At 49.1% G+C, this 22,202-nt stretch overlaps 1 protein-coding gene across 1 annotated transcript in view; it reads left to right on the top strand.

The window, feature by feature from the left end:
• Nucleotides 1–22,202, top strand: part of Tubgcp3 (tubulin gamma complex associated protein 3) — a 59,396-nt gene that overhangs the window by 17,696 nt on the left and 19,498 nt on the right. Inside the window, exons 6-16 of the mRNA XM_036209465.1 lie at nt 521–693; nt 2,459–2,577; nt 3,141–3,266; nt 6,820–6,888; nt 7,192–7,324; nt 8,522–8,688; nt 15,870–15,980; nt 16,247–16,355; nt 17,332–17,521; nt 19,221–19,356; nt 21,029–21,097. Of these exons, the coding sequence (XP_036065358.1) occupies nt 521–693; nt 2,459–2,577; nt 3,141–3,266; nt 6,820–6,888; nt 7,192–7,324; nt 8,522–8,688; nt 15,870–15,980; nt 16,247–16,355; nt 17,332–17,521; nt 19,221–19,356; nt 21,029–21,097 (1,402 nt within the window). The remainder of the gene's footprint in view (nt 1–520; nt 694–2,458; nt 2,578–3,140; nt 3,267–6,819; nt 6,889–7,191; nt 7,325–8,521; nt 8,689–15,869; nt 15,981–16,246; nt 16,356–17,331; nt 17,522–19,220; nt 19,357–21,028; nt 21,098–22,202) is intronic.

Here is a 22,202-nt window from a genome sequence, read left to right as displayed (position 1 = left end):
ATGTATTTTCCAGGTTACTTTGCCTTACATTTTATGTATTTGTGTAGTTTTCAAATGAATTAAAACTGCAGGGTCTCTTTTCATAGTATGAATACGGGAGTAGGGGTTGGGGCTGGTGACCAGTGGATGAAACAGGGCCCAGCTGTTGAAACCTATCAACTCAGGAAATGTTGAAGGAATGAAAGGCTGTGATCTTGACGTTACAACTACTTTAGAATTTCAGACTGCTTACGTGTGGGTGTGCTGTGTGTTTGTAGAGAACGCAAGTAAAGAAGGGAAGTATGGACAGTAGGTGAGATGTCCACATGGGAGTAGGTCTGAATGCTGGGTCTGTATCCCCGGACAGTGCAAGGGATCTGGAGCTAAGTGTGCTGGGCTCTGTGGTTTAGGAGCCCCCTGGAATCAGACTTACACATTGCTATAGTTAATGTGATCACACAAGGACAGTAGCTAGCACATTTCGTCTCTAGCGGACAGTCTGGATATTTGAAGCCGGAAGGTTTCTTTCTTCTTTCTTCAGGCAGCCTCATCAAGCTGCACTAGTTGGTGATGGCCTTCGGCAGCAGCTGGGGCCGCGGCTCGCATGGACCCTGTCTGCAAATCAGCCTTCTTCGCAAACCCCTACCTCCAAGGGCCTCCCAAATGCCCTTTCTCGCAACATGACAAGGTCAAGGAGAGAAGGGGATCCCAGTGGTAAGATGTGTTTTGGCGTTTAGAAGCCACTTTACTCTCTACTTAAAGCCAGAACCTCCGCTGTAGTGATCCTTAGGTGTCATAGAATGACACCAGGGTCCCTTCTGGGCCAGATGCCTGGTGAGGTCACTTCATGTGGCCCGCTTTTCCCAGTCCTGCTACCCCCCACTTCTCAGCTGTCTGTCTGTCTGTACTCTCCCTTTTTGTCCCAGCCGCTCCCCGCCACCGCCTTCTGCTGTCCTCCTGGGAAGCCACTCAGAGGTTCAGGAAGATCCCTTCCCATGTCCGCGGGATAGAATCCACCCTGGTCATGGTGTTAGTGCCTAGTGTGGTTCCTGGACTGTGAGGGTTTTAAAGCCCGTCAGACTGTCAAGGGAGCCGCGCTTTTCTCGCGCAGAGCACTCATAGCGGTGCTTGGCAGGTGGGGTTACAGGAGAAGAACGGGCTTTGCTGTTGGTTCATGGCCTGAGGCTGATCCTGAGGCTGGGGCTGCTGCTTCCTGTCCTTAAGGGCAACCGAGGGGCCAGTGTCCTTGTAACTCAAGGACGGGAAAGCCTTTGGCCGTGCAGTTGTCCCCGTGGAGAACTCACACGTCACCTCCTCTACACATTATCCCGCCTTGTGTAAAAGTGGGTACTCGGGTGACACATGCCCTGTGTGTGACGCAAACCAGGGCATTGTCCTCAGCCTGCATACCTGTGTCCCCCACATCACCAGAGGGACTTAGAAGAAGTAGACGAGAGTGAGAAGGAACAGTGGGGTAGACAGGGACAATGGTAACATGGCTGCTATAACCCAGGTGTACGTGTTAAAGGCATAAATTCTTATTTCCAGTGACATTTTAAGGATAATTCCAGTCTGAGTAGTACATGCTGCTTACAAGAGATGCATTTTAAGAGGGTTATAAATAGGTTAAAAGTAAGTGGTTAGATCCTTGTAAAGTCAACCATGGAGGAGGGTAGTACCTCTGTCAGGGTAGACTTCAGGTAGTGAGGTGGAGGTTCTCTTTAAGGATAATGAAGGTGTACTCCTGAGGAAGATTCAGCGAGTCTGATGTACGTGCTCGGAGAGTTTACCCTGCTCACGTCTAGGTGGACAGGAGAAAGAAAGAACAGGAACCCATGGCTCACAGCCGGCTGTTAGCTGCTCCTTAGGAACTGAACCACAGGTGGAAATGGGCAAGAATGCCATGTGAGATCTGAAGGACACTGTTAACCTGATAGGTGATTGCAGCAGTTTTGCCCACAGCCAAGGGTGTGCCCAAGCTGTACTCTGGTGGCTCTGAATGCTGACTGCTCCTGACGGTCTCTCTGGGTCCCCTCAACATCCTGGGTTTCTGGGTGTTGCTCTTCTTCTTTGTGCTCATTTTTGGCTAACCCCCTAAGTTTATTGTGGCATTTGTTCAGAAGACCTGGGGAAGCTGATGTTTTTTTTCTGAGCCATGAACTCCATTTCTGGTGGTGTTAGAAGGATCACCTTGGAATAAGCTGTTATTACCCAACCCCTGTTGTGTGGTTACTCCCTGTGGTGGATTTGTGCTGTGATCTGTGTGATAGCCACAGGGAGGCTTGCCTTCAGAGCCCCGCCCCTCAGAAGCCCGCCTTTCCTGCCTTCTGTGTCTCTTGCTTCTCGAGCTCACTTAACTCACAGCTCAGTAGAGAGGGTGTATGTGGTCTGGGAGCAAATGTACAGCACACAGCTAATCAGTCATGCACCTCCTTTTCCGTGCAGAGTGTTCCTTACTGTCTTAAAAATCATTTTGCAGGCTCATTGGAGGTTACTGAAGCAGCTCTTGTGAGGGATATTCTTTACGTGTTCCAGGGCATTGACGGCAAAAATATCAAAATGAGCAGCGCGGAGAACTGCTACAAAGTGGAAGGAAAGGTATGCTGACAGAGTCCTGCCTGCAGTGTCAGACAGGAAGACTCAGTAGAGTCCAGATATCAAGCTCCTTACTGTGGGCATTCCTGGGGCTCGGCAGATTGGGCACCCACAGAGTCGCACTGCTGGATTTGGCTTCTTACCCTGCCCTGTCGTGGGCCCTCTGGCAGCGCTTGGTGCTCCCCATGAGTCCACTGATGGGGCTGCTGCAGGGTAGAGGACCCAGGAAACAGAGGCCAGTGTGGTGTCCCGTCCTGCACACAGCATTCCTGACGCAGGCTCCCACATCGCACTCCTGTGAGAGGTGACTGCTCTCGGCTCTTCTCAGCAGGACGGGTCATCGCTCCCTGTGTCTCTGAGGACTGTGAAGTCCCGGGGCACGCCCCAGAATGCTCTTCCCCAGGGTGTCACAGCAGGAGCCTGGCGTCCTCTCACTGTGGCCTTCCCCTTGGTGGTGTGGTCCTTACTTCTAACTTCCCTGTGCTGGGTGGTTGAGGTGAGACTGTTAGAGCAAGGGCCTAGGGCTGATGCTTAGTTCTCTGACTTCTGGCATGCTTACTTTTCAGGCAAACTTAAATAAATCTTTGAGGGACACAGCAGTGCGGCTTGCTGAGTTGGGATGGTTACACAACAAAATCAGGAAATACGCTGACCAGAGGAGCCTGGACCGCTCTTTTGGACTTGTAGGCCAGGTATGTTCATCGTTGTTAGGTTTGACGTGCTTAATCTGTTTAAGGTTTGCATGTGAAATTCACTGTCAAGGCTCTTCCTGAGGGAAGTGTCCTTGGTGACTGATGATGCTGTCAGCCAGAGTCCACTGAGACCAGGCCAACTCTGGGAGCTGGTGAGGGGATGGCCGATGGAGGGCAGAGGGAAGAGTTTGGCAGAGGTAGGGACTTAGAAGTGGGAAAGCGTGGGCTGCCCTGTAGCCATCACTGCCGCCCTGGGGGAGAAGGAAGGGCCCCGGAGTATGACCAGATCTTCAGGTGCCGCACATTTCCAGTGCTGCGGATGTGGGAGGCGGGGACCTGCTGCCCTCACTGCTTGGGTGACCATGGCTGGGGCACTGACGGAGCCGCATGGCACTCGAAGCAGCCATCTTTCCCACACCGCTGGATCTTGAGGGGAGCGGCAGATACAGAGGGGTTCTTCCAAAGTCCCGGCCTCTTGCAGAGGTTTAGTGGTGTGTGCTTTTGGTCTCAGTTGGATTCTTAGGCAGTAATTGCTGCCAGTGATATCTACAGGTACTGAGAGGGTCACAGAGGCAGCATGGAGAGCTGCCGGAATGTGGCTGTTAGCTGGGAGCATGGCAGGGCAGCGTGGCTGTAGCCAGGAGCTTGGCACGGCAGTGTGGCTGTTAGCCAGGAACATGGCAGGGACCGCATGGTTGGTCGCCAGAGGCAAGGCAGAGGCAGTGTTGCTAATGGCCAAGAACATGGCAGGGACAGCTTGGCTAGTGACTAGGAGTGTAATGGCCGCGTGGCTGGTGGTCAGAGTGTAATGGCCGCGTGGCTGGTGGTCAGAGTGTAATGGCCGCGTGGCTGGTGGTCAGAGTGTAACGGGCAGCGTGGCTGGTGGTCAGAGTGTAATGGCCGCGTGGCTGGTGGTCAGAGTGTAACGGGCAGCGTGGCTGGTGGTCAGAGTGTAACGGGCAGCGTGGCTGGTGGTCAGAGTGTAACGGGCAGCGTGGCTGGTGGTCAGAGTGTAACGGGCAGCGTGGCTGGTGGTCAGAGTGTAACGGGCAGCGTGGCTGGTGGTCAGAGTGTAACGGGCAGCGTGGCTGGTGGTCAGAGTGTAACGGGCAGCGTGGCTGGTGGTCAGAGTGTAACGGGCAGCGTGGCTGGTGGTCAGAAATATGACTGTGAAGTGAGACCTGAGATGAAAGCCGGCTTCACATTTGACAGTACATCACTTTGCCCAGATTCTGTCCATTCTCCGTTGTTCCTTTCTGTAATAGGAAGGTGAAGAGAGAGTGCATAGTTAGCTGCTGGTCCTGAGCCTGCCTGTTTCCTCTCGTACTGTCTGCTCTCCAGACACTTGCCCAGGTGGCCATTGTCCTTCTGCGGACTGACACTAAAAGCAGGCTTTGCGGGGCCGAGTCTTTATTTCCTCCACCCTTCATCCTGTCTGCGAGGACAGCATCTTCTTTCTGGTGGATGGAATTCCCTGAGTTTCCATGTGTGGCTGTTGTGGATCGTGCTGCAGCGATGGATGCAGAGCAGCCCTTCCCGCAGCACACTGGCTCTATGTCCTTTGGACACAGGTCCTGGGTGTAGGCATCTGGAAGTTCTACTTTTAGTTATTTGAGGAGCCTCTGCACAGCTGATGTGGCGTCTGTCCCGTCCCCTGTCCCTTCCTCCCCTCCCCCCACCCCACCCCACCCCTGCCACCTCTCCACAGCGTGCTGGCTTTCCCTTCCTCCTCATCTCCTGATAATGGTGGTTCTTCTGGAGTTAGGCTATTTCTCAGGTTTTGATTTGCATTTCCCTGGTGATTAGTGGCCTTGAACATTTTCTTATATGCCCATTGGCTGTGTCTTTTAAGAAATGTCCAATTCTGTACTTTAAAAAATCAGACTCTTGAGTTTCTTCATCCTTTATATATCCTGAGTATCAATGACTTGTCAGATGTGTGTCTTAGCTATTTTATCACTGTAGTAGTGTCGTAAGAATCTCACAGTATTGAAATCCTGTTCTCTTATGTCATTGATTACCCTAATGTCTCTAGAAATAGCAGGTGGTATTTATTCATTGATTCTGCAGAAGGCATACTACAGAAGTTTGTCTTGAAGTGCTCTGACAGTGGAGGCAGGTGCATGTAACTCCTGTATTTCCTGCTGTTGAAGTCAAGAAGTGATGGCTGGCCGGCCACATTAGACTTGTTGAGTGCTCTTGTTGGGGTGGTCTGTGTGCCTGTTGTCCTGGGTGGTTACTATGCATGTTCTCTCTGCGGCCTCAGCAGGACCCATCTCCTACTCCACATGGCACAGAGCTGTGCCGAGGGAGATGCTGGCTTCCAGTACAGTTCTCAGCCTCATTCTCTTCTGGCAAGCCCAGGCAGCCCAGCCCAGCTAGTCACTTAACTCTGGCTGTAGGTGCACTCACGGCATCCTGCTGTATGGACGTTTGGTGTGGAGCCACCTATAATTTGAGCTATGTAGTCTGTGGGTTTGCATTCTCCATGGCATACTGCAACTGGAGCTCTTGATCGGTTGATAAACGGTTTATTATTTTTATTTTTTAACCTTACATGGTTGTGTTTCTGCCCTCTTGGAGGCTGAGTGGTGGCTTTGTAGAATGTGATGATGTGCCTGAACAAATTCCACATCTCTTTCTGGGTAACATTAGGGAAACTTAATAGTTTAGTAAGGACTTCTATGCCCCTGTGCAAATTATTTCCTTATATAGATCCTGGCAGAGTGTGTGTACGGTGGTGGGCGGTGTGGAGGGTCAGTCTTCATTGGGAGCCCAGGATTTCACTCCAAGGTCTGTGGTTCCCTTGGTTGGGACAGTTGGTCTTGCAAGTCTGACTTTGGAAGTGTTGCTGGTGTGCTCGTCTTTAGAGCTACAGAAGATTAAAATGTGCATTTTATGTTCATTTTTACAGCTGAAAGGGCATTTTATTTTTCTGTCTGGTAAAATAAGCCTGGATTCTATGAGATTGTATATTGCATTAAGGTGTGTGGGAAACCATGAAGCTGCATGTTTATTTAAAGAGGATAGGTTTAGCCTTTGCTAGTGTGTTTATGGTGGCTTGTCTTGCAGAGCAGACTTTGGGCTGAGTGCTCTGTTTATAGTTTTGGGTTCATGCCAAGAGGGTCTTATCATTGGACTGTAGGCCAGTGGGGCTCTTCTTTACTGCTTCTGAGAGTGTGCATTTAGTTCAGGCTGGAGATGCAGAGAGAGAAGTGTTCAGTGCACTGAGTGGGAGAGTACGCCATGTCAAAAGGGGCTGCTGGAAGTTCCTAATGCTTGGCAGAGCACTCAAGAAAGTTACTGCAACTCTGGAACTTAGAAAGGCCACCATCTTAAAGGGCGTCCTCTAAAGGGACCACATTTTAGCTTCATGAAAACCTTCCACATCTCCATTTCTCTTCTGCAAGGTTTGTGCTTTTTGTTATTAGAGTAGAGGCTACAGGTGGAGGATTTCAGTTCTGCCGAGCTCCATGGGAAGGAGGCTCCTCCCGCACAGAGGAGCCCTTGTGTGTGCACGGTAGTGCTTAGCTCTGCGTTCTCCCTCCCACAGAGCTTTTGTGCCGCCTTGCATCAAGAACTCAAAGAGTACTACCGGCTCCTCTCTGTTCTGCACTCTCAGGTAAGCGCTTCCCTTGGAACCGGCAAGTTCTCGCGAGCTAGACAACAGACACGGCATTTTGTTCCTTTGTACGTACACAAGAGTAACCACGTCTGCAGTACAGGATTTGTCCACTGCATCCCGGAGCCAGTGAACTGCTCATTTCCGGCCCTGGCTGCCGTGTGACATCTTGGCTGTGGGCAGCCTGAGGAGTGCTGCAGTTTCCAGAGGGATTGGACCTATTGTTCCAGTCACTCTGTGCGGGTCAGGGCTGACGGCTCAGACTCAGTTACTTCTGTTTAACCTTTCCCTGTTGTTTTGTAGCTCCAGCTAGAGGACGATCAGGGTGTGAACTTGGGACTAGAGAGTAGCCTCACACTGCGCCGCCTTCTGGTTTGGACGTACGACCCCAAAATAAGACTAAAGACCCTCGCTGCGCTGGTAGATCACTGCCAAGGTCTTCGGAGTTCCTCTTTTCTGTGCCTCTAGACTTGAGTGCTGAACTTGTTTGTCAGCAGGGCCACGGTTCTGCTCTGCTTGAGGGTACACTCAGTGAGCACAGATAATAGATACAGGCTCGCGGGGAAAGTCACCTGGTACCAGTGTGGTCTGCTTGTTAGCCCAAGGCTCTCAGGGCGCCACTGAGACGAAACTGGGAAGGGGGTGCATCTGGTGACCAGAGGCAGCTCTGTGGGCTGCATGCCAGGCCACGTGCCCACCTGTGCCCTCACCTGCACACTTGTTTACCTCACAGCCTCCTCTGCCTTCCCATGCTCTGGACTGTTGCTACCCCGCACTGGGTTGCCCAGGACCTGAACTTGAGCACCCCTGAGTCTAGGTTCACCACATGCTGTCCAGGGGTAGCCTCCATCGCCCTGGTCATTCTGTGAAGCAGAGAGTAGGGACAGAGTAAACCACTCCTCTACTCCTCCTCACCACACCCCTCCCCAGCGGGGTCCCTTTGGGTTCTTCACCTCTGCAGTAGGTGTTGGCCACTAAAGCTCTGCAGCTGTCTTGCAGCAGTTTGTCTGTCCTGTTTGGTCTTTGGCGGATGTTGTAAGAACTGCTCCTGAATTCCTAGGCTCGTCAGCCTCTCTGCTTGCACACCAGAGCAGTCTGTGTAAGACTGGAGGCCACGTAAAAATCGGCTCCTGATTCATCACTGACTGCTGTGCTTGTAATGCCGGAAGCCAAGGAAGCCAAGCCGTTCTGCCGCTTCTGCGCCCCGCAGGGTCCTCCTGGGCTCCACCTGCCCAGCAGCGTCAGGCTGCACTGCCACTGGCAGGGAGTTGGGCCTGTGTGCCACACCCCAAGTCTTGTCGTTATTGCTCCATAGACCCTTTGCTTTTCGTGGATAATTTCAAGTGTCTAGACTGGGCAGCTGCTCACTCTTGGTCACTTTTATAACTGGAAAACTCCTTGGCTGACTCCTGCTTGAGTGTGCAAAGCCAGACACTGAATCTTGATATCTGGGCCTTGCTGCATCGCATCGCTGCTGCTCTTGCTAAATATAAGAAGTCCTCACTGACTCAGGAGAGCAGATGCACTTGTCTCTGCTACTTGGCTGTCGCTGGTTTAGTGTGAGGTGATTGTTTTGTGCCATAAATTCAAATTTGGGTATTTATTTATGTGCATTGTTTTCCTCATTCCCTAGGACGGAAAGGGGGTGAGCTGGCCTCTGCTGTCCATGCCTACACAAAGACAGGAGACCCCTACATGAAGTCCCTGGTGCAGCACATTCTGAGCCTAGTGTCCCACCCTGTCCTCAGCTTCCTTTACCGGTGGATCTATGACGGGGAGCTAGAGGACACTTACCATGAAGTAAGTACCAAGACTCGGGGTTAGGGTACGCACGCCGGCCCTCTCCAGTGTGGTTTACCTCGACCGTTATCATTTCCTCTGACCAGGACTGTGCCTGCACCTCCTTGGAAGGCCATTCAGTTTGGCATTGTGTTTGTGATCAGTGCAGTCATGAGGTTAGGGGAAGCTGCTCTCCCAGTTTCAGTGCTGGGAGCTCAGCCAGGTGGAGGTGCATGCCGCTGCATGCCACTGCATGCTGCGGCATGCTGGTGCTCCCTCGATGACTGACGGAGCACGGCCTGGTGACACAGCTTGGGAACTGTCTCTTCACGTGGTCATTTTATAAGCTTGGTCAGCTGTTGATGTGAATGCAGCAAGTGAAGGCATTTGTGCTTATGTTCCTTTTGAAACGTAGGTAGTTACGGTGTGATGCAACATGCAGAACCATGCAGCAAACCCCAGAGGACTTTGTAGTTGTTGGGGACCCGGGCTAGGGACATCACTCAAAAGTGTTGTCAGTAGCACTAAGGAATGGGAAGGCAGGAACCCGATAAAAGTTTTATCATATATTAACACATGCTAAGAGGTTAAGAAATACATAGATGCCACACTAAATACAGCATTCATCCCGAAAACTCCAGTGTTTGCCATGGAAGTGGGTGCAGGAGAGGCATTTTTTGGGGGGAGGGAAGGTTGAATCCAGGCCACATGCTTGCTAGACAATGCTAAGCCACATCCCAGACTTCTTTCTGGATTTCTGAAATGTGCAATACAGACACTGATTTACTGTGATGTGGTACGATATACAGTTGGGGTGTATACACTGAAGACACCTGGCTGCTGGGAACATGGGTAAGACTTTAAGGTCTGATTTATGGTGTGTGTGTGTGGGGGGGGTTGTGCATGTGTGTGCCTGTATGTATGTGTGTGTGTGTCTGCACGTGTGCAAGAATGTGTGAGGAAGTGGAAGTTAGTCTCAGGCATTTGTTCATCAGACGACTTTCACCTTCCTCTTTTGAGGCAGGGTCTCTCCCTGACTGGAACTTGCTGAGTAGACTAGGCTGGCCCTGCAGCACGCCCCAGGAGTCAGCCTGTCTCTGTCACTCCAGCACTCAGTGTACAAGTATGTACCACTTCACCCAGGGGTTTTGTTTGTTTTTAATGGTGGTGTTATTTTTCTGCCTTTTTTTCATAGAATATTCTGAGTGTGGTTCCCCTTCCTAAACTCCTCCCAGGTCTGCCCTACCTCCCCTCCCACCCAAATCCATTCCCTTTCTCTCTCACTAGAAAATAATAATAAAATACGAGAAAAAACATGCCAGAATAGAACAAAACAAATGGATAAACAGAAGAAAGAGAGGTCAAAAACAGGCACAAGAAACAATATAGATGCAGAAACACACACAAACCCCACAAAACACAAAATTGGAAACCATATATATGTGCCAAAGACTGTAAGGTAAAGGAAAAAGAAGAACCTTATTTTATTTCAATTGTGTGTGTGTAAGGACGGTGCCCACAGAGTCCAGAGAGGGCTTTTGGCTCCCCTGGAGCTGGAGTTACAGGACGTTGTCAGCCACCCAGTGAAGGTGGTGAGTATCAAACTTCTGTCCTCTGCGGCTGCCGTACCTGCTCTCTGCAGCCCTCGCCAGGCTGGCTTTGTTTCTCTTCACCTGTTGACGCATCTCTGTGCCCTAGGTTTTATAAGTTACTGCGTGAGCATCTTGGTTGAGTTCAGTAGAATTGGTTCATCTTGTCACTCAGCAAACATAACCTCAGTTCTTGTCCCATTGATAAAGATTTTAGTTTTCATGCTTTTCTTCGGACTTAATTTAACATTTCTAGAGAAGTCCCATGAGCTCTGCAAACCACCCCTGGGTCCTTCCCCAGGGTACCTGAGGTCCACAGTGTCACTGCGTTGACTCATCAGTCTTCTCAGACCTCTTCACACCAAAGAGTCTGTGGTCTGGTGCTGATGCATAACCCCTGAATTCACACAGGCACCTGCAAGACCGGGGTCCCTAGTTTGCCTGCCAGGTCCTTTGCCCGGTGACCCTTTGACCCTGGTGCTCCTTTGCCCCGCTCCTTTTGTTGGTGAGTGACGCCTGGTGAGGGTGGGTGCAGGGTGGTCTTTGTGGGGTTGTGGTGCTGTCCTTGAAGTCCACGCTGCTGTGTCTGGAACCTGCTCCATTGCTGCCTAGAGCTGCATAACGTTGGGCCTGTTGAGGGCATTCGGGAGCTAGAGCGAGACCAGCGGCCAGTGGCAAGGTCCGCCCATGCCTGTTTCAGGTGGACTGTTGGGTGACATTTGGCCATCTTCTGACCCTGAGTATAGATCCCTGATGTCCGTCATTGTCTGGTGAACTCTATAAATAGTTTCGTGTAAGTTTTAAGTCACTTTTGGGAAGGTGATCTCTAACTGCAAATAGTAGATTTATCATACAAAGTCAGTAGGTTAGAGAGTTACATTGTGTATTTGATTGCTGTGTGATACAAACTTGAGGGTTTTGCCTCTTTAGTCCTTGTGTTGGCTAATTCTTCAGCAGGGCCAAAGTGAGTTATAATTTGATTGTGAAATCAAGTGTCTTCAGCGACTGTATGTGAGCTGTGCAGTCATCGTAGTTTATACCTGCACAGGAAATGCTTCTTCAGCCGTCAGATGAGGGTGCAGATACCGGCCAAGAGAGACTGGACAGGAGCCAAGTAGAAACTGTGAGCTGAAAACTGCCCAGCTCTTGTGCTCAGTCTTCACGGTCAGCCTGAGTGGCCTGAGAAGTCTTGGTAAAGCACAGCCACCTGGGTGTGTCTGTGAAGAAGAGCCCATCGAGGATCAGTTAGGATGTGAGCAGCAGCACCCCAGAGGCAGGCTGGGGGCCCAGGCTCCACAACATGGGGACAGAGAAAGCTCTGCATGCTGCCTGCCACTGTGGACGGAACCTCTGAGCTGTGACCAGGATAAGCCTTCCTTTCTTAGCTGTGTTATTGTCACAGCAGCAAACCATCTAAGATTGCTCTACAGTGGACCTGAGCAGAGAGATGAGACACACCCACTGACTGGAAGTGAAATGAGGCCATCCAGTTTGACAGACAGCGGAACAAGGAGGGAAGGGAAGGGACAGCTTGAGTCTGTGGCATGGAACTGATGAACAAAATCCTCATTATCAGTGTTCAGTTGGCGAGAGACGCAATGAAGAGGTCCATAGAGACAGGAAAAGTCTTCCAGCACTTGTCTTTCCATGAGAAGGCCAGAAGGGGGCGGGTGCGTGGACTAACCTCGCTGGGAGTTCTGCAGCCAGTCTGAGTCTCAAGCAGAAGTGGAGAAAGAAGAGATTCCTCTTCAGTAAAACCCAAGAGTCCCAGAATGCAGATTTGCCCAAACTGATTCACAAAGAAACAGGAATGTACGCAGACCTCCAGCAGGTCAGTGGGTCTGTCAGTGATGGAGAAATTCCCCGAGGAGAGGCGGTGCTGAGAAGCTGGCTTGGTCGGTGAGTTTCCGTACAGACTCACCATGGGCCTTCTCAGACTTTAGCACGTACAAGGAAGGAGCGTGAAGTCTGTTTTATGAGGCCACTGTAGCATCACACAAGACACATACATGGGCACAAAGTCTCCATTAAATACCAGGAAGCAGAGTTCAGGAGCATGTTGAAAACACTCTTATGGCAAGGGGATTCATCCTAGTAATACAGAGGTGTGACCCATAGTCCACCAGTATGACAACCATGGTAATAGTGTAGGGACACAGTCTACTCTGTCCATGCTAGAGAATTGTCTGGTGACAAAATACTGAAACCTGGACCGGAAAGGCACTCTTGAAACAGTAACAGCTAGTGAGGCTGTCATCCGCCTTCTCACTGGACGAGGACCAAGACAAGGAATCCATCATCACCACTCCTCCTTGGCCTTGTGCCTCACACTGTAGGACAGGAGTGAAGAGAATCCAGTCAGAGAATTCCAGATGACACGATCTTAATGTCCAGAAAACCCCAAGCGTGCACCATGTAGCTGTGCATTGGAAAGGGGGTACACCTGTGTCTGAACTAAGGTTCTCAAACCAGCAGCTCACCAGTCAGGGGCAAAATTCCTTGTGTTTCTCTATACTCAGTAACCGTTAAAACAGGAAATAAAGCAGCTCCACTCACTTCAAACACACTGACTACTACAGGATAAAGTGAGCCAAGGACCGGCCTGGTGCCCTTTGAAATACTGTACCTGGAGAGTTTGCCTGGTCCGTGGCCTTTGTGACACAGGGAAGCTAGCTGACTGGATTGGGCCCCCTGAAGGTGCCGTGAGCTCTTCAGGACTAAGCTGGAGTCCTGCCTTCGATAGCAGGCACGTCGGCGTGGGAGCTTCTGCGGTCTGTGCTGTTGTGTGACTCCTAGGAACTAAGCTGCATGCTAAGAAAATGTCCCCTTTGCTCCTGTTTTGGGGGTGGGGAGTGCACATTTGTCTAGCAGTTAATGAGAAATCAGGGTACAATGACATTTTATTTTTCCCCCTGATTCTTTCTGTGTTTGACATAATGGTAGAAATTAAAGGACCTTGAGGGGAAAATGCATCAATATAATGAAGGCTTATTGAAGTTATACCCTGACCTTGGTTCTTTCCTCCACCACCATATCTGTCTCACAGAGTTCATTGTGGTCTAAAGATGAGAACATCCTTTGTGCTCACTGCTGCTCGTGGGGTGACTGCACGCTCCTGTGCCCTCGATGCAGCAATGTGTTCAGGACTTCCAAAGATGACTGAATTGTCTGGGAGTTTTTATGGTTTAAATTAAAATTTCTTATTGTTCACACTGATAGGAACCCCGCTGCACTCCAGCCATCAGGATACATTGGTGTGCTGTCTGTAAAACCTAGCTCTTGTGTTTAAGTGAATAACAGAGAAATACAATTTATATGCAATTAATCTAATCTGTTGAATGGCAAGCCAAAGGGCAGTTGTAGCACAGTGATGGTAACCGGAGAGGCTCTCGCGGTGGGTTTGTAACGTCTTGTTTTTCTCAGGCTTAATTTCAGTATGTGTTGCATGATAACCTCATCAGAGCAGAGTGTTTATTTCCCCAAGCTGCCGTGGTTATATATTTTTAATTGGGAAGGTAATACACAGTAAAAGGGATATAAGGTAGACTAGTCAGGTGAAAGCAAATGATCCTTTCTCTGTGGTCACAAGAACACCAACAGTCGTAAGCGTGGCCTACAAAGTCAAGTGGGAGACCTCATCATTACTATTACACAGCTGGGCAGTGGATTTCTACAGAAGAAAAGCTGTTGATTGCTCTGAGAGAATGATGCTATCTAAAAAAACAAAACAACAGAATGGTTAGCTGGTATCACTTATTAAAGTCTTTCTAATTCACAAATAATTTGTGCAGTTTAAAAGTTTTGATAGTATGAACACATCTAACAGAAAAAGTAAAAATGTTAGTAATCTGATCACGAGCAGGTCATACTTGTGTTCACTCTGTTTCAACTGACCGTGTATCATGTCACACATCATTTTCTCTTAGAAGTAGATAAATCAGTGTCACTTTCTGACATTAAATTCTTCTTCACCAAGTTCTCAAAATGTTCTTTGAAATCCTGACTAGCTATTAGTCTGGCCTATATTTGTAAATGTAAGTTTGCATTGTGTTTTTCCTGGAAAGATTAGTGCTTTTCCTCATGTCCTTGGAGATCTGTGGCAATTAGTAAGAAACTTTATTTTTAATGGTTATATGATCATTATAGGTCATTGACATATTCACATGCTTTTTAACATTTTCCCAACAAAATTGGCTTTACTCATCAATTGTGTGATTGTCTAAATGGAAAATCCAAGAAAAACCACTGTTAGAACTAATAAATATAATAGTTTCAAGCTTTTGATATGTATTTGCTTGTTTATCTTCGAAGCAGGATCTTACTATGTAGACCAGGCTGGCCTCGATACTTGCAGAGATCTGCCTGCCTTCCAATTGTTAGCATTAAAGACATGCAGCACCATCCCAGAAAGCTTCTGACTTATTAATAGCACATTAGAAGTATAAGATACTTCAATCAAAAAGATTTTGCCAATAAAAGATAATATTTTACTTAGAATAACTAATGCTAGCAATAATACAAAATAATGAAAGTAAAACGGTAAAATAGATTGAAGGTTATTTCTGTAATCTGGAAATGGGGAGAAGTATGAGAGTCAGGTAGCCCAAAGCTGTAACAACGACAGACCAGGGCAAATAAAAAGCACAGGACATACTGCAAACACTGGCAAGTGGGAATTTGTAACAGGCAGGGATTCCCGGCTTTAAACGTATAATGTATGAAGACTGTTTACTAATAAAAGTTGAGATAGAAAGGTAGGCTAGAGACAGAAAAGACAGTGCTCAGGAGGACAACACCAAGGGGAACTAGCACTGTGGCCGTAGACTCACTTTATTTAGCTAAGGCGAGGAAAGAATACAGGGTGCCCTGCTGGTGGGGTGCTGGCAGCACAGGCTTTGGAGGTGTGTGTGGTGTCATAGGTACAAACTGAAGAGTGGAAGTGACCTCTTTGTAGTGTAGGTAAACTGGAGCAATGGCAGCTGGGTTTTTCCCTGCTACAGAAAGCCCTCCCTAGGATGTGGGTGTGGGGGCGGGGAGATGAGAGTCACGTGAGAAAGTCGCTTCCTCTAGCATCCTTGGCTGGTTGGTTGTAACTGGCCTTTGCATGGGAGGCCCTGTGTGCCGTGGGCACTGCTGTAGGTGGCAGTTTGTGTGCTGTGTGTGTGCTCAGATGCTGCTGACCCAGCCTGTGGTGTGGCGCTGTGAAGTAGAGGCGGTCAGGAGCACGTAAACCCAGTTGAGTGCTGAGAATGCTCTGGAATTCCATGTTGATACCATGCTCAGAACCCCGTGAGCATGCAGAAGCCCTCAGAACATGGGTCCTGGAGGCTGCCAGGGAGAAGCTTCATTGATACTTATGCTGGGGCTCGCTCCTACGAAGTCTCCAAGGAAAGTGCAATTTGTTTTTGTTGTAGTTTGGTTTTAAATGTCTGGGAACATAGTCAATGTAGCTTTCTGTCCAGAATGCTTTGTCAAACAAGTTTATTGTATAAGTGAGTGGGTTCCTAGTGTCTGAATAACTTACTTAGAGAAGAGCTATAATAATTTCTTTTGTTACTGGTCACTAATATTTTTCACACATATTTCTAATGCTCAGTGTTCTTTTACTCTTAGTTTTTCGTGGCGTCAGATCCAACCGTTAAAACCGACCGACTGTGGCATGACAAGTATACGCTGAGGAAGTCGATGATACCTTCCTTCATCACGATGGACCAGTCCAGAAAGGTAGGGCAGGCTGAAGGACAGAGTGATTGGACTCCGTGACGGAGACTGATGTGCAGTGAAAGAGTTTTCGTTGTGTTTGCTGATGGACCGTGCTGATGACGTTCACTTCTCTGTGTGTTTTTGAGCTCCTGAACTCACTTGATGAAGAGGCGATGCTCGCGTCCTGTGGTTTTAATTCAGTAGCTAATACGAAACGTGTGAATATTTGAGATGTTTGGATCCCTGACTTTTGTATAAAAGTAATCATAGCTAATTTCCCTTTCTAGGTCCTTTTGATAGGAAAGTCCATAAATTTCTTGCACCAAGTCTGTCATGATCAGACACCAACCACAAAAATGATAGCTGTGACCAAATCTGCGGAGTCACCCCGTGACGGTACGGTCCTTTTGGGGGTGGTGATGGAAGGGAGGGGGATAGTGACCAGGGCTGGTCACTGTGATGGACATGTGGTGACGATAGTGTGAGGCGGTGAGTATGAGACAGTGGTGGTGACCCTGGTGGTGACAGTGATTGGTGGTGACCCTTCATGATAAAGGATAGTAAATACACACAGCAGACGAGAAGGCCATGTTAGCTCATGACCCAGACTCCGCAGAGTCCGTCTCTGCCTGCATTGTACCGTCCCCTGTGGGCTGGTGGAAAGCTGCTCCTCCTGCCTCTTCCTCTCCTCTCCTCGCTGCCGCCTTGCCCCCAGTGTCTCCCTCCCAGTTTATTTCCAGCTCCCAGACTCCCGCCATCTTGATTCTTTTACTCTGCATGTTGTATTGAAGTGGTGCACGAAAACTCCAGCCGAGAGATCTGGGGAGCCCCTGTCTCTCCACGGTGGCTGAGGGCGAGGCTGCTCTGTGGCTTCTGAAGTCAGGAGGCAGCCTGTGCGTTTCCTGAGAGCACAGCACCCACACTGGTGGCTTGTGTGCAGACTTGTGTCCTCTGGGGCGGTCCTGGGAGAGAGGTGGGAGCCAGCCGGCTTTGGGGAAGATGACCGACCGTGTTTAAGGGATGGAAGAGGAGTCAGAAGACCTTTTATAGCGCTGGAGTTGAGACCTTTCCACCATGACAGAACACACAAGAAGTATAGGTGGTTTCCTGGAGTCTCCTAGTCCTGCTGGGAGACTGATGCTCGGATCAGTTTACAGGCAGAGCTGGGCCCGTTCCTCCTGGAATCAAGTGCCAGCATCAGCTCCTGGTATGGGGGATGCTGGCCTTTCGTCTCAGACTGCTTTGTCTTGACTGACTGGCTGGCTGGGGTCTACACTGATGGTTGGCTCTGGTTCCATGGATGCCTTTACTGTTCCTTTGTTAGGATACATGTTACACATGGATGTGTGCCTTTCCCTTTTGTTTTCTACAGCTGCAGATTTATTCACAGATTTAGAAAATGCATTTCAAGGGAAAATTGACGCTGCTTATTTTGAAACCAGCAAATATCTATTGGATGTCCTCAATAAGAAGTACAGCTTGCTGGAGCACATGCAGGCCATGCGGCGGTACCTGCTTCTGGGCCAAGGAGACTTCATAAGGCACCTAATGGATTTGCTCAAGTGAGAAGCTCCATCTTTAAAGTATGCAGTATCTCTAACATGATAAAGACCTGACATCTGGAGGAAATGAATTGAATTCTTACAAAGTCTGTGTTTAAAACAAACTACACAGATAAAATTTTCGTGGCTTAAATCCCTTACTTTCTTCTCTGGTTGCCAGCAGACCATCAGATATGTGTCTTGCAGAATTCAGGGGGAAGCCTCATGTCCCAGAGAGCACCATGACATGTGCAGTAGCTCTCTGAGTGGGTGGAGTTGGGTAATAGTCACAGTTAACTTTGGCTTCCATTTGAAGTTAATTGGATGAATGCATATTTTAAGAACTAGAAGCGTTGCCCTTCTCACTGTGTTCCCTGTGGTCTTCCTCCTGTTGTGGAGCGTCCACACCTGGTGCAGCTCAGGGCTCCATATAGAGCTGATGAGGAACAGGCCATGTGTGGGCACAGCAGTGCAGTGTTTTCATTAAGGCATTGGAAGGGTGTTGTCTCTTGCTGTGAATCAGTGTTCCCTTTAGGATACACAGTTAAACATTCCTCTTAGGACAAAAAAAATAGCAAGTTACTTTTACACGTCACCTATGCTAACAAAACTGATGTTCTGGCCCTGTGGCCTCAAAGTTAGCTTTATCTGACTTCCCTGGAAGTCCAGTCCCCAGCTGTCCCATCACCTGAGGTGATCTCTTAATCAGAAGAGTGGGTGCTTCATGTTTGGAAATACAGCCCTTACCAGTGAAGTGTGATGGTGTGGCACTGATGGGCCTTTGGAACTATGATTTTTATACTTGTGTAGACATTGAGTCTTTGTAGGAAATTATAATAATCCTACCCATAGGCCAGTCGTAGTTGGGAAATTTTCTCAAAATGTATAGCATTGTAAGTACTTTTAGCCTCAGCTGAATGAAAATGTTTTTAGTATTTTGAAGAAATGTGCTTTCTACACCTCTGTATGCAGTTAAATGTCATGAAGCTTTTTTTGATGAAACAGTTTGTTAAAAGTATTTTAATAGATTTTAAGCAGAGGTAGGAGAAAGAAGCACTCAGAAGATAGCAAAATATTCCAAATCATAGTGTGTGTGTTCAGAGTGGCTGGCTTTGTTGTCTTTACAGTGGGTACTGTAGGCAGACGTTTCTGTCCCACCAACAATGCCCAAATACCCAGCAGCTGCTTCCCAAAATTACCACACAGAGGCTTATTTTAATTATAACTGCTCAGCCAGTAGCTCAGGCTTATTACTGACTGGCTCTTACACTTAAATTAACCCATAACTCTTATCTATGTTTGCCATGTGGCTTGGTACCTTTTCTCAGTACAACATTCTCATCTTCCTCGTGTCTGGTTGGTAACTGACTCCGCCCTCCCTCTTCCCAGCATTCTTAGTTTGGTTGCCCCACCTATACTTCCTGCCTGGCTACTGGCCAGTCAGCATTTTATTAAACCAATTCAAGTGACAGATATTTACAGTGTGTAAGAGGATTATTCCACAGCAGAGTACACACAAGGTTTTGAAGCTGTACTTGAAAGGGCTTCTAAGAAATCTACCTGACACCACAGGGTGGATGCTAGGGGGCACCATAATGTTTTTATAACTACATTTATCCATCCCATTTGTCCTTTCAGTTTTTTAACTTTTATCTTTTTAATTCATAATTTTAAAAAATTTCAAATAGCAATAACTTTAATTTTAAACACATTTCTTAAGACCAGAACTTGTTCGCCCAGCAACAACTTTGTATCAGCATAACTTGACGGGGATTCTTGAAACCGCTGTTAGAGCCACCAATGCCCAGTTTGACAGCCCGGAGATCCTCAGGAGGCTAGATGTGAGGCTGCTGGAGGTATGTCAGGCTGCTGGGGGCTGTGTGAGGGTTCTGGGGGTGTGTGAGGTGCTGGGGGGTGTGAGGTGCTAGGGGCATGTGAGGGTGCTGGGGCTGTGTGAGGGTGCTGGGGGTGTGTGAGGGTTCTGGGGGTGTGTGAGGTGCTGGGGGGTGTGAGGTGCTAGGGGCATGTGAGGGTGCTGGGGCTGTGTGAGGGTGCTGGGGGTGTGTGAGGTGCTGGGGGGTGTGAGGTGCTGGGGGTGTGAGGTGCTGGGGTGTGAGGTGCTGGGGGTGTGTGAGGGTGCTGGGGGTGTGTGAGGGTGCTGGGAGGGTGTGAAGGTGCTGGGGGGGTATGAGTGCTGGGGTGTGTGAGGGTGCTGGGGGTGTGTGAGTGCTGGGGTATGGGTGCTGGGGTGTGAGGTGCTGGGGTGTGAGTGCTGGGGGTGTGAGTGCTGGGGTGTGAGTGCTGGGGTGTGAGGTGCTGGGGGTGTGTGAGGTGCTGGGGTGTGAGTGCTGGGGTGTGTGAGGTGCTGGAGGTGTGTGAGGTGCTGGGGTGTGAGTGCTGGGGTATGAGTGCTGGGGTGTGTGAGGTGCTGGGGGTGTGAGGTGCTGGGGGTGTGTGAGTGCTGGGGTGTGTGAGGTGCTGGGGGTGTGAGGGTGCTGGGGGGGTGTGAGTGCTGGGGTGTGAGGTGCTGGGGTGTGAGGTGCTGGGGTGTGAGTGCTGGGGGGTGTGAGGTGCTGGGGTGTGAGTGCTGGGGGTGTGTGAGGGTGCTGGGGTGTGAGGTGCTGGGGTGTGAGTGCTGGGGGTGTGTGAGGGTGCTGGGGTGTGAGGTGCTGGGGGTGTGAGGTGCTGGGGTGTGAGTGCTGGGGGTGTGTGTGCTGGGGTGTGAGTGCTGGGGTGTGAGTGCTGGGGGTGTGTGTGCTGGGGTGTGTGTGCTGGGGTGTGAGGTGCTGGGGTGTGTGTGCTGGGGTGTGAGGTGCTGGGGTGTGAGTGCTGGGGTGTGTGTGCTGGGGTGTGAGGTGCTGGGGTGTGTGTGCTGGGGTGTGAGGTGCTGGGGTGTGAGGTGCTGGGGTAGTTGAGTCCCAGTGTCCTCTCTAGTTACTGTATCAGACACAAATCGCTCATGCTGGGACTAAACATCCTGGGTGTGCTCTGCCCTGTGTCAGAGGAGGCAAGTTCCCCTGCTTAAGTCCCGCCATCTTACTAAGGGGACAGCTCCCCACAGAGCAGGGGGGCGTCACAGATGTTAGGAGTGAATTGGAGGTGACTGGAGTGGTCGGTCAGCAGGCAGGGGCCACGTCTGCTCCTCAGACCATTGGTGTCTGGCGGCAGTGTGACAGAAGGGCTGTGCTGGAGGTGAGGCTGTGAACATGAGTCCCCACTGGCTGGTCTTCGCTCACTGCTAGAACCCACTGGTTTTCCTGAAATACCGGCTTTTTGAGGGCGAGGGTCTGATCGGAGGCCATGTGGCTTTGTCCTAAAGTGGTCCTGAACTTTGAACCTGTCTGTAGTGTTTGCAGAGCACATGTGATGTGTGCACTGCTCCTCACCGCGGTGGGTGCTGGTGTCTACAGCAGAGCACTCCCGGTGTGCGCCTGTCCTTACTTTACGACTTTTTCTTCGGGCACTTAGCGGGTTCTTCAGCGGTAAGTACATACAGCCTCTCTATCATTTGATGTTTTATCTCTGCAGGTGTCTCCAGGTGACACGGGATGGGATGTCTTCAGCCTGGATTACCACGTTGACGGACCAATTGCCACCGTAAGTCATTCTGTGTCCTTCTGTGATGTTCACAGCTGTTGGATTGCTGGACATTTTATTGTTCCATGCTGGCTTTCTTGTCTAAAAACTAAGGTTCAAAGTAATTGTGCTCTTAGGATATGCCCACTGAATGAGATGCTTAAGCCAAGACTGTGTTCCAGATAATTATTAATGAGAGCTGAAATGCTCTATTATTTTAAGAATTCTTAGAAATACCATTTGTTCTGTGGCAGGTTTCAGCGAGTGCTTAATAAACGCATTGTTCATTTTACACCATTATCCTTAGACTGTAGCAACTAATTTAGGATAATTTGGAGGGCAGCATAAAGTGTATTTTCGGGGAATCGTATTTTTCCTACTTAGATGAAATTTGATAGTTAGCATTCATTGAAGCTGATGAGTCGATCACTGTCACATTGTTCCTAGCTCTTTCACTCATGTGTTGAAAAGAAGGACCATTTCTTCTACACGTCACAGGAGCTTGGCTAGAGGGATTGTCTGTACATGTCTGCGTTAAACTACCTTTCTTTAGGATTGAGTAGCTCCTCCTGACCACAGAACCTCTGAGACTTTGTCATTTCTGTATCTGAAATGCTGGGGAAATAAATTGTATTTCTTTTCATTACCGGGGCTGTTTGCTAAACCAGGTCTGGCTGGGCTCTACAATTCCATCTCTAGTGGTGGGTACAGGGTGGCTTCAAGACTGTCCCTTCTGTGGGGCAAATCACACCCTTCTGTGATCATTCCATGGAAGCCATATTCACAGAATGCCACGTGTCTTAAGTCCACTGTGGCCCGAGAGCTGTTAGGGAAAGTTCTTTGACTCGTGAATCCCATGTTTGACTTTGATCAGGTCAGAGCTACTAGTTTAAATGCACAACTGTTCTTAAGTTTAATCTTTCGCCATATTTTGAGTGAGTGGCTTTTTGTCTCAGCTTGTGTCCCGAGTAGTGGTTAGTGTGCAAAACCATGTGGTATTTCAGCAAATTATTTACGACTTTGTATTATCTGCTTTGTTAGTTTATGTACATTATGTATTTTCATGCTGAAAGATACAGTACCAAGGCCCAGGATGTAGCTCAGTGTTAGAGCACTTGCTTAGCAT

The sequence above is a fragment of the Onychomys torridus genome, chromosome 17 (assembly GCF_903995425.1).
Source record: "Onychomys torridus chromosome 17, mOncTor1.1, whole genome shotgun sequence".
NCBI lineage: Eukaryota > Metazoa > Chordata > Mammalia > Rodentia > Cricetidae > Onychomys > Onychomys torridus.
The sequence above is the reverse complement of the archived record's forward strand: the minus strand, read 5'-3'. Positions and strand labels throughout refer to the sequence as shown.